General features: G+C 43.6%; 1 protein-coding gene across 4 annotated transcripts in view; it reads left to right on the top strand.

The window, feature by feature from the left end:
• The window catches only part of LOC146812356 (delayed-rectifier potassium channel regulatory subunit KCNS1-like), a 235,291-nt gene extending 225,300 nt beyond the window's left edge, over positions 1–9,991 (top strand). For 2 of the 4 annotated variants that reach the window (XM_085619349.1, XM_085619352.1), the window contains exon 6: positions 8,931–9,991. In XM_085619349.1, coding sequence (XP_085475475.1) covers positions 8,931–9,344 — 414 coding nt within the window. In that variant the 3' untranslated portion in view covers positions 9,345–9,991. The remainder of the gene's footprint in view (positions 1–8,930) is intronic. The other 2 variants (XM_085619351.1, XR_014966838.1) reach the window with 2 other exon arrangements.
• Positions 9,992–11,728: the final 1,737 nt, after the last annotated feature.

Raw genomic sequence — 11,728 nt, 5'->3', positions numbered from 1 at the left:
TATCTCTATTGGAGGGGCAAACTCCTCGACTCACCACTGGAACAAGTGAAGTGTCCTGTTTGCTGATAGTATCCTTCCTTCCTGTGGCTGGAGCCCAAAGCAGCAAGAGGTACACAAGGTCTGGGAGCGGGGAAGCCCAACAAGAACGTGGGATCCAAAACTGCAGTAGACTCTCCTGGCAGCTACAAGCCTGGCAGCTGTTAAGTCCTGCACCTTGAAATTGGCAGGAGATGTAAAGGAAACATTTGCCTGAAGATTACTGGCACTGGCACCAAAATCTAGAAAAAACCCAGCAACTGGCAGAAAACGAAGTTGGTTCAAGACTCATCAGATGCAAAGTTCAAAGAGTCTGCATCAGAAAAGACACAACCATGACTCAGAAACATTATTTTATCTTTCCTAAAGTTGTCCATCACAGGCTAGATAACTGTCTATAACCTCAAATCATCTAGATCTACAGCAACACATGCACTTGCAAGGTGACCTAAAATTGGCTCTGGACACATTAAAAAGTCTGAGAACTTTGGCCATGTAACTCACCTTCTATCTGTCCCTGGTTGAACAATTCGGTGTCCCATATAACTCTATGTCCACATTTGCTACCCATTAATTTTATGGAATAAGAGGCTAACCCGGTTTTCTCTGATTTGTGAATTTCTTTTAGAATTATAAATGAATTGTTCATTTTAAACACTCGATTGGGGTTTTAGATGTTATGTCCTATCACAGATAATTCTTATTGGATCCATGGACACCCTCTTTGCCTCCATCAGAGCAAGCCTTGATCTTGGTACATAGTACCTCAAGGTGAAACCAGATTTTGGTCTGTCTACGAGAAATCCCTTTGCCAAGTTTGCTGTGGAAGCTTAGCACTTCCATATAAAGGTTTTAACACGTATAGCTCTTCAATCTGCCACTGCTTTTTCACTAGCAAGCACAAGACCAAGATTTGGGGCACCATCAGCCCGACATCATCGTCCTACCCAGGACCTGCCTCACTCCGCATCGCCTCAGCTACACCCAAAGGCTACAAGATTGCACACCGATAATACATCAACACGCACGGAGGCGGAATCGCCATCATCCACAGGGAAACCATCCACTGCACCACCACTGCAAATGATGCCACCCTGATCATGGAACATCTCAACCTCCAACTCAGAACTGGACGCAAAACAACCATCGAAGGCACCCTCGCCTATAGACCTCCAGAACCTCACCCCAGCATCTGCAACGCCATTCTTGATTTCATCACTCCGCTTGCCATAGAATCCAAAAATTACATCTTCCTCGGCAACCTCAATTTTTAGATCGACTGCACCAAAACCACTAAACTCCTCAAAAGCATAAGCAACATTGGCCTCACCCACCTTGCCACCAACCCCAACAACATCACAGGACACACACTCAACCCTATCTTAAAGGCCAGCAACAGAGTCGAGGACAGCCATGTCACCGAGCTCACCTGGAAAGACCACGCCATCATCAGCTTCACCATCTCAGGACCCCCCAGCACCGCCGCCCAGCACTTCACACCGCAGCTGGAACAAAGTCTCAGAGATCCAATTGACTGACGCCCTCAACACCTCCTACCCTAAAACTGCAACAAACCTAGGACAGGCAGTCAAGAACGTCTTTGCCTGAATCACAGACTACACCGACAGAGTCACCCCCAGCTTTTCCACCAAGTTCAAGAGGTCGTCCAAGCAAGCCAGTTGGTAGCCTACAGAACTAATAAATATGAAATGCACCTGCATATGACTTGAAAGAAAATGGCACACCAGCTTGTGCAAACTCATAAAGCGCACTATCACCAGAAGTTTACAGGTACTTCCCTAATTGCACAAGTTTACCAATCGGATAACTGTCCTACACTACATCCTAGGGAAGAGCCAGGTTTTAAGCTTCCTCCTAAAGTGGGGGAACTCTTCTACTTGCCTAAGGATCGGTGGGAGGTTGTTCCATAGATGAGCGGCCACACAACTAAACACTCTACCTCCAAACGTAGAGGTTCTAATTCTGGCAGTGCAGACCAGCTGAGCAATGGAGGATCGAAGATTTCTTACGGGGGAATACCAGACAAATTTGTCCTGCAGTGGCACCGGTCCACGCCCATGCAGAGCCTTGTAGACTATGCATAATAATTTGAACTGGATTCTCTGTGCTAGAGGAAGCCAGTGGAACTCATTGAGAGCCGCAGAGGCAGAAGCACTGCGTGGCTGCTTTAAGGCAAACTTAGAGGCAATCGTCTGTATTCTCTGTAACTTCATAATCAGGAAATTGGGCGCACCGAGTAGCAGGGCATTGCAGTAGTCCAGACAGCTTAGGATAACACTTCTCACCACGAGAGCCCTGGCTGACATGGGTAGCATTGGGAGAATTTTCCGCAGTGCTTTGATAAGGGAAAAGCAGGATCCAACAGTTTTATTTACCTGGTTTTCTAGACTCAGCTTGTTGTCAAAAACTACCCCTACATTGTGCACTACTACCACCGGTGTGGGAGGCGTGTCCACCTGAGTAGGCCAGAAATTAGCCGGAAGCGGGTGAGGGGCTTTCCTAGCCGTGCAGTGCAGGATTTCCATTTTTCCCTCATTAAACTGCAGGGAATTGTTCGTAAGCCATCTAGTAGTCCTTTGCATGCATTCATGAAAGCTGCTGAGTGGAACAGACTGATTCCGCTCTAGAGAGAAAAAGAGCTGCGTGTCATCCGCGTAATTAACCAGCTTGATAGTATAGGATTTGATGATGGGGATCAGCGGTTGCATATAGATATTAAAAAGGATTGGGCTGATGGACGAGCCGTGGGGAACACCATGCTGAATGGTTCTGAATTCTGAAAGATCGGGGAGAAGGGCCACTGCTTGCGTCCTGTTCTCAAGATAAGACTGAAGCTATTTCAGTGCCAGGCCCTGCAACCCTATTTCAGTAAGCCGCCTTAATAAGATTTTGTGGTTGACCGTATCGAACGCGGCAGACATGTCTAGTAGAATCAAAATCGTCAACTGACCCCTGTCTGGCCACATTCTAAGCTCATCTAGGTCCATTACAAGGGCAGTCTCCATGCCATGACCCGGGCGAAAACCAAATTGCACGTCTTCAAGCCCCAGGTTAGTTTCCAGAAATTGCAAGAGGGTTTTGCTGACCAGGCGTTCTAAAATTTTCACCGGATAAGGAAGAAGGGAAATAGGTTGATAGTTATTTGGACACTGGGGGTCTAGAATGGCTTTTTCCAGCAAGGGTGTCACCATTGCCGGTTTCCAACAGGAACTGACTATCCCACTGCTCAGAGATTGGCCGCAGATCTGACGGAGCTGTGGGAATAGTGCCTCACCATACTCCTTCCAAACCCTATGAGGGAGAGGGTCCTTAGGGGACCCTGAGGCAGAGCTCATAGCAAGTTTGAGGAATTCTTCTTCAATAGGGGTTTCAAAATGATCTAGCATTGCTAGCTTATTCTCGTATGCCCCACCCTCATTCTGATGGACTAGTTGTTGTATCAACACACTGGGTTCATTATCACTTCTATGTTCCTTATTCGCCGTCAGGCCATTAATTATGTTAAACATTTTCTCCTCAAAAAAAGTGGCAAGGCTATCACAAAGTTCTTGAGTCGCAATAGTCTTGTTTTTTTGGGCAGTCAGGTTTAGACAGATCATTAACTATTTAAAAAATGCTTCGTGTTTTGTTGGATGCCTCTAGAATTCTATTGGCAAAAAACTCTGCTTTGCTTTAGCTATTTCACTTTTGTAGTTGCGCAATACAACCTTCAGAGCTAATTTAGAGTCTTCTTCATAACGTTTCCTCCATTTTCTTTCTGCCTGTTTATTGCCTTTCCTTAAGTTTTTTAGGTTCTCAATAAACCAAGGGGCTGATGGCTTGTGCTTATTTTTCCCCAAAAGTTCCGGAATGGTCAGATCAAGGACCTTAGTGATCTGTTGACAGAATTCCGAGTAGTTTGTTTTCACAGATGTATTTTTGTCATACCCATGAATATCAGTGAATACTGGCAGTTGCCTAGATGTGTCGGACAATTTGTTCCATTCCCTGCCTCGGCGGAAGTTAAGCGTCGGTGCGGGGTCCGAGTTCTCATTAGGGATGGCCACCGCAAAATTAACAAGAAAGTGGTCAGTCCAACAAAGAGGAGAGATTGATCCAACGGGCTAACAGCCACAGGTACTCAAACACCAGATACTCACCTGGGCCCATATACACACAGTTACACAGGCTAGTAAATATCGCGGGGGTCAATTTTGTAATATACTTCTTAAAAGATTAGTTACCTATCATTTCCTAAGAAATCTTTTCACTGATCAAAAAGTTCTTTCCTCTGGTCAATGGACCTATTAGTTGGAACTAGTTGATGGTGAAATGACAAAGTAAATTTCCTTTCTATATTAGAAATAACCACAGACTCAGGAAAAGTTAAAATGTTTTATCTAGTTAAATTCATGTGAGCCAAAATCAAAATACAGTACGAACTCCGTCTCTCCAAGGAAGGAAAAGTCAATTAATCAAATAATCAGTCATCTATTTTATAGCGAAACTTCACAATGACAGTACTTTGAAAGGAGAGGATAGAGAGAGCAGTACAATTACATATTACACAGAAGTATAACTACCTAGGATGGTGTGGAAACCAACCCTTGGCCAAAGAGCTGGAAGGGTCCCTGGGAAAGATCAGGTGACAAAGGCTTCAGGACAGGTTTCAGGACAGGATTCAGAACAGGATAGATGACCTCTTAACACCGACGCCTGCGTCGCTCCACTCTCAGACTCTCTTCCTCCGCGAGATTCTTCACCGATCTTCTTCTAATTTAATTTAAAGTATTGGTTTGGTAATTCGATTCTTCTTCAGCATTCGCTCAGCTCTCGGACAGCATCCCGGTCTCTCAGCATCTCAGCACCACGAGCTCTTCGGACAGCCTTCTGGTCTCTAAGCGCTTCTTTTCTAACTAACTAAACTACCTCAATTATACCTTTTTACACTCAAGTTCCACCCATTACTGTTTCAAAATTATAGAATGTTTAATTCTGATTGGACAAGCAAGGGGGGATGATCATCACACCATGCTAAGTTTTAATATTTTTTTTGTTGGTTCTTTGTTTAATGTTCCCGCCCCTTAATTTTTTTCATTCACAGACTTTATTTCCCATCCATATTCACATCTTTATCAACCAAAAAGTATACATATAACATTTGTTCCATTCAATATTCAGCATGTCCAGCAGGTTCCCAGGACATGTTGCAAAGGCGTCCTTGGACAGGATTCAAGAATCACATCATGGCTTCTGGCTTGTTATTATTGCGCATGCGTATGGATCACGTGAGGTACAGACTTCAGTCTCTCTCAAAGGCCCAAATACGAACTAGTAGAGAGGTAAAAAAGAAACTTATTATTTGCAAAATAAAATGATTTCACTGTATACCACCTATCTCTACTCTAATCCAATTTACTTATAAATGCTCTCCCTGCATTAGCACTTAGTAAATAGCTTGCTTTAGTTTCAGCAAAGTAGATGCTTAGCATGTGAGCTTTCAAGCGGCCATTTTAGATGCGTTTGCGCAGGTGCAGAAAATTCCCTCCAAGCGACAGACCGTCACTCTGCGTAGATGCAGTTGACGCATGCGCAGTACAGTTTCCCACGTTAGCAGCCATTTTAGATTTCACTCGAGTTATTTGTTAGTAAGACACGTAAGCAAGCTTCGTCTTGCTAAAATATGGAATGTGGTGCATATTAATTCACACAATACACAATTAATACTGTGTTACGAGTTATATGGGAGGATTGCTTCCGAGCAAGTGTCTTTTATACAAGTCCTTTCTCCATCAAGATTGCCTCCACTTGGGCCATGTTTTCCTCGGCGAAGATTAAATCTAAAATGTGAAAACCCTGATGAGTAGGGTCCTTTACCAGTTGCTGCATGTTTAGATTCTCAAAGGATTGAAGGAAGTCTTTGTGTGCTGACCCTGTGCTCTCATTTTGGGAGATTAAAATCTCCCAAAATAACTATACGTGAATGAGTGAGGACTTATTATAAAGAATATTGATGACAATCTGAAATTGAGGGTTCAGAGCACCGGGGGGGGGGGGGGGGGGACTATAACATACTATGCCAGTGAGCAAGTGCCCCTTGGGATCCAGTAAAGGGAACCCCATTGGCTCGATGCCCTCCGCATGATCAATGGAAATTTGTACAATATTCCATATGTCTTTGAAAATCAAACCAACTCCCCCTCCTCTCCCATTTATCCATGGTTTATGTAGCACCTTGTAGCCCGGTGGACATGCCAATCCCAATTCAACCTCTGAATCAGGGCGAGTCCAGGTTTCTGTAAGAAACAATGCATCCAGTTTGAGGGTTTCAATTAAAATATATATCTCCTGGTGATGCTTCACCAGGGATCTAGCGTGGATGAGGCCACAATTAAGAGACTGTCCAGTCTAATTTTCTCTGGAGGTGCTCTTACCTGCAGGGAATCGGTGTGGAGGGAAGCAACATCCCTACTCTCACCAATCAACATGACTTGCTCCCTTGTATAACTCTTACGCGCATTCCCTGGGACTTGTGGACCAAACCTGGCAGCATGGCTGGCGCTGTGCACGGCCGGTGCGCGGCCGGGCGCAGACAGGCGTGCCTATGCCGCGCCAGCGGCGCGCAAGCTGCACGCGTCCGCTGCGGCTGTGCTTTTGAATCCCCCGGTAGTCAGCGTCTAGAGTGCTGACCGACTTCCCGCCCAAGAGTAATTTCCGGCGCTCCCGGAAATTATGTAGGCTCAGAACACTGGGAACCTACCCAGGGAAAGTGTGTGTGCAAATACTGCTTCCCAGTGGATAAGCAGATTAAGTTATCGTTTGTTATTTCACGTATACAATTCAAATTCAATTACAATACAATAGAAAGTTTTAAAAAAGAGGACTAAAGTTTTTTAAAAGATGACTGACGGCAGCAATTAATAGCGATCTAGTGACATATAAAATACTAATACAATCAGTTAAAATAGGTCAGGAACAAATTACAACAGTCTCAACCAGTAAAACCAGTGAGTGTGAGCAGTTAGTGAAAGTAGCTGTCACTAGACCCGCGCTGCGGTCGTGCATGGAACCCACAGACTGAACCACATTCAAAACAGTCCTCAACCAATACCACAGACTCCTGAAAAAGACAAAGAAGTGCCCTGGCCGACCGCATCAAAGCAAGCTCCAACCACAGCAAGGCCTCTTCAGCGTTACCAGAGAGTTCTCCAGCCCCTCAGCCACAGAAAACATCATCCCCCCCCCCTTATCAGGAACTCTGGGACACTCTGGTGGACTTAATCCACGACAAGAACCCCAACCCACCAACCTCCTCAACCATTTCACCCCCAACAATGAGGAACATGACCACCTGCTCACCACTCGAGACCAGCTCTCAACGCAAGACACACCAGCAACCATGAACTCCGACACTCAGGAGCTCCCACAGACCCCACCCCCACCACGTCTTCAGCCTCTGGAGCAAGACGATCAGCAGCGAGCTTACCGCCATCTTCAATGCATCCATCACCAAGGCTACCTTCCTCCAACATTAGTCAAGACCCTACTCAAGAGACCATCTGCCAACACCTATAAACTCAAGAACTACCGCCCCATCTTTCTGCTGCCCTTTCCCGGCAAAGTCTTCGTGAAGGCCATCAACCACCAACTCACAGAACACCTGGAGAACAACTATCTTCTGGACACTTCCCAATACAGATTCTGCATCAACTACAGCACCGAAACCACCCTGATTGCAGCCACGAATTACAATAGATTCCTCCTCGACCAAGGAAAAATGGCAGCCTTGATCCTCCTCGACCTCTCAGCAGCGTTCGACACAGTATCACACCACACCTTGATCAAAAGGCTTCACAACATTGGAATCCGCAGAGAAGCCCTCAAGTGGATTGCCTCCTTCCTCATCGGAAGACGCCAGAGAATCAGTCTTCCTCCCTTCCAGATTGATTAATTGAGTGATTGATTAATAGCCCCTACACTATAAGAAAAAAATGCAATGCAGAAGGGTGGTCTACAAAAATAATTCAAATATTTCTGTAATAATACATCTATATTTTTTTATGGCTGTGACATAACATGACACTACTGTGCCTTGGCTCAAAAAGACAGCAGGATCTAACAATTGGCGGTTGCCAAAACCTTTTACTTTTACAAATATTATACTTATAATATACTTACTTATAGGGGCTTTCAGTTGGCCTTTTCATCTATTGGTCAGTTATTCTGTCAATCACACTACAACATAGAGTAGGGGGTTGGCACACTTTAGCCATTGGTTAACTTCACTGTGATTGGCAGCATTCATTCCTTTCACATGGAGCACATTCACAAACAAAGTAGTGCCCTTCAGTGCCAGAAACTACTATGGAAATGTGTGCTTTTTGAGACCAAAAAAATATTTTTGCTTTTAGCCATTGTTCTATTTTTTTAGACTAATGAAGGCTGGCAACTGCTTCAACAATGACATTTTGCAAAAACAATGATGGAACAAACCAAGCTTGAGAAAGACAAAAAGCTAAAACCAGATCTATTGCCTTTGCTGATGCTTGTTTTACAGTAAGGCCAGACTCAGCCCGGTCCGTGCAGGTAAAAGCGGTGGAGCAGTTGGGCCGGGTGGGGTGGATTTCGATGGACGATGACGAGGGAAAATTAATTATTTAATTTTCCCTAGTCATCGTCCGTCGAAATAACCCCCCACCCAACCCCACTGCTCTTACCTGCACGGGCAGCGGCTGGCCAGATGGCTGGGTTACAGAAGGCAAATAACTGATAAAACACAAGTTCAATGACATTAGCTTTGTATTATCATATGTTTTTCAAAGGTAGGCATGTAATACCTTTTACAATTTGTTTATAATGCTTTTTAAGTGAGTGTTTTTTTCCTTTCATTGCAGCACAGCTACAGGGAAGTGGGCATGTTGCTCCTGTACCTGGCAGTGGGAGTCTGTGTGTTTTCTGGAATGGCCTACACCGCAGAAATGGATGAAGATGCCGGCTTTGACACCATTCCAGCGTGCTGGTGGTGGGGCACCGTGAGCATGACAACTGTGGGGTATGGCGATGTGGTACCAGTAACTGTAGCCGGTAAGTTGGCTGCCTCAGGTTGCATCCTGGGAGGAATTCTGGTGGTGGCTTTGCCCATCACAATCATCTTCAACAAGTTCTCGCACTTCTACAGGAGACAAAAGGCGCTGGAGGCAGCTGTGCGGGATAGCGACAAGGAACAAGAAGTTGATGAAAACGAAAACAGCGAAAGCCAAGTATCTGATGACAAAGGAAATGAAACAAGTGAAACCGGACTTTCTTAGAAATAAACACTGCAACATGAACAAATGAATTATATTTTCATTTTTATAAATCAAATTGAGAGCAGACACTTCATTGACCAAAGTCTATATATATATATATTTTTTTTTTTGCGACCAGTGTTCCCAGGAATGCAACCTATGAAAATATCATATGGAGGCAACAACAGCATGACCATATCAACTCTTCGTTGGCATATGCATCTTGAGAAATCACTTCTCAATCTCATAAAAGGACCTCTTAGACTGGCTGTCCCAGCTCTCTCTGTCATCAGTTCTGGTGTCTACAGACTAAGAAATCCTGGAAGCATTGATGTTTATTAAGTTCTTAGGCCACTTTCTTACTGAGGTCTCTCCTGCAAATGATAAATCATTAGTTCGTTCCGACCGTATTTTGTTATCCATTTACTAGAGTTATAATTTCACTGATTAGGTTGGGCAACATGCCTGTGACGCTACAGAAGGCGGATTGTTGTCATCGGCTAAAGCCATACGAAGAATTATAGGTGCTATTCTTAGGGTAACAGCCTTTACTACAAAGTCTTTACTACACAATGCCTTAACCACTCATATACATATTTGGTTTTGGGGTGGGTAGTGGTATAGAGTGGCAAGGCTATGTTTACGGTTTAGGGGTGGACAGGGGTATGGCTGGTAAGGTATGGGTAGGGGTATAGGGTGGGTAAGGGTATTTTAGTGATTAGGGGTGCGTAAGGGTATATAGTGGTAAAGGTATTTCCAGGGTTTAGGGATGGGTATGGGTATTTTTAGGGTAAGGGTGGTATGGGTATTTTTAGGGGTGGGTAGGGTCAAAGTGGTGAGGGTATTTTTAGTGTTTAGAGGTGGGTAGGGGTATAGGGTGGTAAAGGTTATTACAAAAAAAGGGATTTTTGGGGGGATACCACTCCAATACAGAAAACCAAATACATTTTAGAAAAGGGAAGGGGTTCCCCCACAAACAAAAAATAAAACGTGTGTGTGTGTGCTTTTTATTTTTAAATTTACCTGTGTTATGAAAAAGTCATGCGTGGTAAAAGCACGCGTGGTAAAGGCCTGTGCGAGATAACGCCAAGCGTGGTAGAGTCAACAATCCTATCAGTCTGTTGGAAAATCCCAGAGCTTCTTCCTTTGTGTTATATATTTCATTTGGCACTCTAATCATGTAAATAGTCTGTTCTTATTCTCCTAGCTTTTAACAAGAACTCGCCTCACTAGGATTCACAGCATGGTTATCACTGGAAGTGGGAGAGCGTAGATGATGCTCACCAGAGTCTGACCATGAACTCACTCAGTTCAATTACTCTAAATAACAATCAGTCCATTCATTAACTATGCATGTGTATACAAATTTGTATGCTCTTAGATTGCACGGACAGACAAATGCATGATTTTAGGAAAGGTAAAACGATTTACCTAATGAAAGTTTGGCAGGGGCTGCATGGCCGGAAGTGGAGCAATTACCCAAAACGTGCCTTTTTCAGTTTACCATTCCATGTCTATTTCATTCATTTGCTAACTAACAATATCAGCAGCATGGTGGCAACATTCTTAGCCATATTGTATTTTAGCACAGTATGCCAAAAATGTCTATATCAAGTATAGAACAGAAATAATAAAAACAAAAGTCATTTGCTAGATGGATGTTTTTCCTGTTCAATACAGTTTACTGAGCAAATCCATGTTACAACAAACTATTTGCAGACGTTTTCATTGAGTTTTTGACGGTGAAGATATTCAGTGATGATTCAACTTGATTACACTTTCTTGGACTGTGATCTGTAAAGGTTTTTTGAAATTCTTGATTCCTAGGAGCTATTTGGTGCTAACGTGAACCCATTGTCTGACCATGGGATTCTTCACTTATATGTAAATTCATACTAGCATTTACCAACACCTTGGGAGGAGAGCCAAAAATGATCCTCAATGCTTTTGTAATGCATTAACTCCAAGGATGAGTCAAACAGGGTTCTGTTGGTCTTCTCTCAACTCCTCGAGTTCACCAACTCTCCAGTGCAACTCTAGAATAGCTTAACCTCAGATGGGTAAGTATATTAAGGGCCACTGGAATTATGCGACAAAGGAACACCAAATTTTGAAGCAGTGTTGAATAAATTATGTGGCAAGAACTGGTAAATTATGCGGCATGAATGCAGCATATTTGTTTGATAGTATTACTTCATTATTTTAGAATTTTTACGCATAGTAATACTGTCTCTGCAAAGATTTCACCTCATTAGTAACAGTTTAACAACCATAAATAGAAATAAGCAACTGAAAGATGACCAGTTAAACTATAGAAAGGGCCTTTTACAGCACACAAACATGTTGCCACGTTTTTAGTAACTTTTGATCTGTTTGATTGAAAAACACTTGTTTGGGTAAAATCT

This window comes from Triturus cristatus, chromosome 7 (assembly GCF_964204655.1).
Source record: "Triturus cristatus chromosome 7, aTriCri1.1, whole genome shotgun sequence".
NCBI classification, from domain to species: Eukaryota; Metazoa; Chordata; class Amphibia; order Caudata; family Salamandridae; genus Triturus; species Triturus cristatus.
Note: the sequence above shows the minus strand (reverse complement) of the source record. Positions and strands in the feature narration are given on the sequence as shown.